The following is an 839-nucleotide window of genomic DNA, read 5'->3' on the forward strand; positions in this document are numbered from 1 at the left end:
TTAGAATTATGTGCCACGTTTCGCTCAAAACAAAACTCTTATGGCACAAAAACAAAATGCAAACATAGGCAAAAAAGGAGTTAAACAAAAGAAAAGGAAAGACCCGATCAGCAAAAGAAAACAAAACCCCTCCCCACTAATTCCCCTGGGCCTTGGCCACTGGACAGGCCCAACCCACCGCCAGGTCGTTCCCCTTCGTCTGTTCATCGGGAGCTCGTGGACTGAGGGCGGCCGTACACGGCGCCGATGGCCACGGGGCGGCCATCCACTCCCCTTGGCGCCCTACAAGGTTGCTCCCTCCCCCCTGCGAAACCCTAGCCCACCGTTTTCCCCTCGCTCGTCTCTCTCCCTCTTAATTTCGTCCATGCCCGGGCGCAACCGTCGTCACGCCGCCATCGTTGTCGTGGTCGACGTCCACCACGAGCCGCAACGAGAAGACCAGGAGGTGGGCACCAGCGTCCTCGACACCTGGGTAGAAGGAGCTGTACCGCGGAGTCCCGAGCCTCGCCATCGACCTGTCTTCGTCACCACGGTCGTCGTCGCCGATTTCGTCAATCCGCTCGACCTCGTGCTTTCCCGGCTTCCCCGAGACCACTACGAGCACCAATGTGAGCACCCGGTCCTCCCCGACCCCCTCTTCCTCCTCCCCATGCCCCTTAGGCACCGATTCGCCGAGCTCCGCCCGTTGACCACCGTCGCGTACAGGCCTCTGATTGCGCCCCGCCTCTGACTGCGCCCTGCGTGCGTCCGCGTGCCCGCAGCCGCGCTCGCTGCAGCACCGCGGCTGCCCCGCGCTCGCCTCGCTCGTTACCGCCGGACCACGCCTGCTCCGGCCTGCC

At 62.8% G+C, this 839-nt stretch overlaps 1 protein-coding gene across 1 annotated transcript; it reads left to right on the top strand.

The window, feature by feature from the left end:
- Nucleotides 1-234: 234 nt before the first annotated feature.
- Nucleotides 235-608, top strand: LOC123179438 (uncharacterized; the record flags this gene model as incomplete). The annotated part of the gene is given in 1 exon segment (XM_044591560.1): nucleotides 235-608. A coding segment is annotated over 1 exon segment (244 nt), but the record flags the coding sequence as incomplete, so codon positions are not given.
- Between the last annotated feature and the right edge of the window lie 231 nt (nucleotides 609-839).

This window comes from Triticum aestivum, unplaced genomic scaffold (genome assembly GCF_018294505.1).
Source record: "Triticum aestivum cultivar Chinese Spring unplaced genomic scaffold, IWGSC CS RefSeq v2.1 scaffold169211, whole genome shotgun sequence".
NCBI classification, from domain to species: Eukaryota; Viridiplantae; Streptophyta; class Magnoliopsida; order Poales; family Poaceae; genus Triticum; species Triticum aestivum.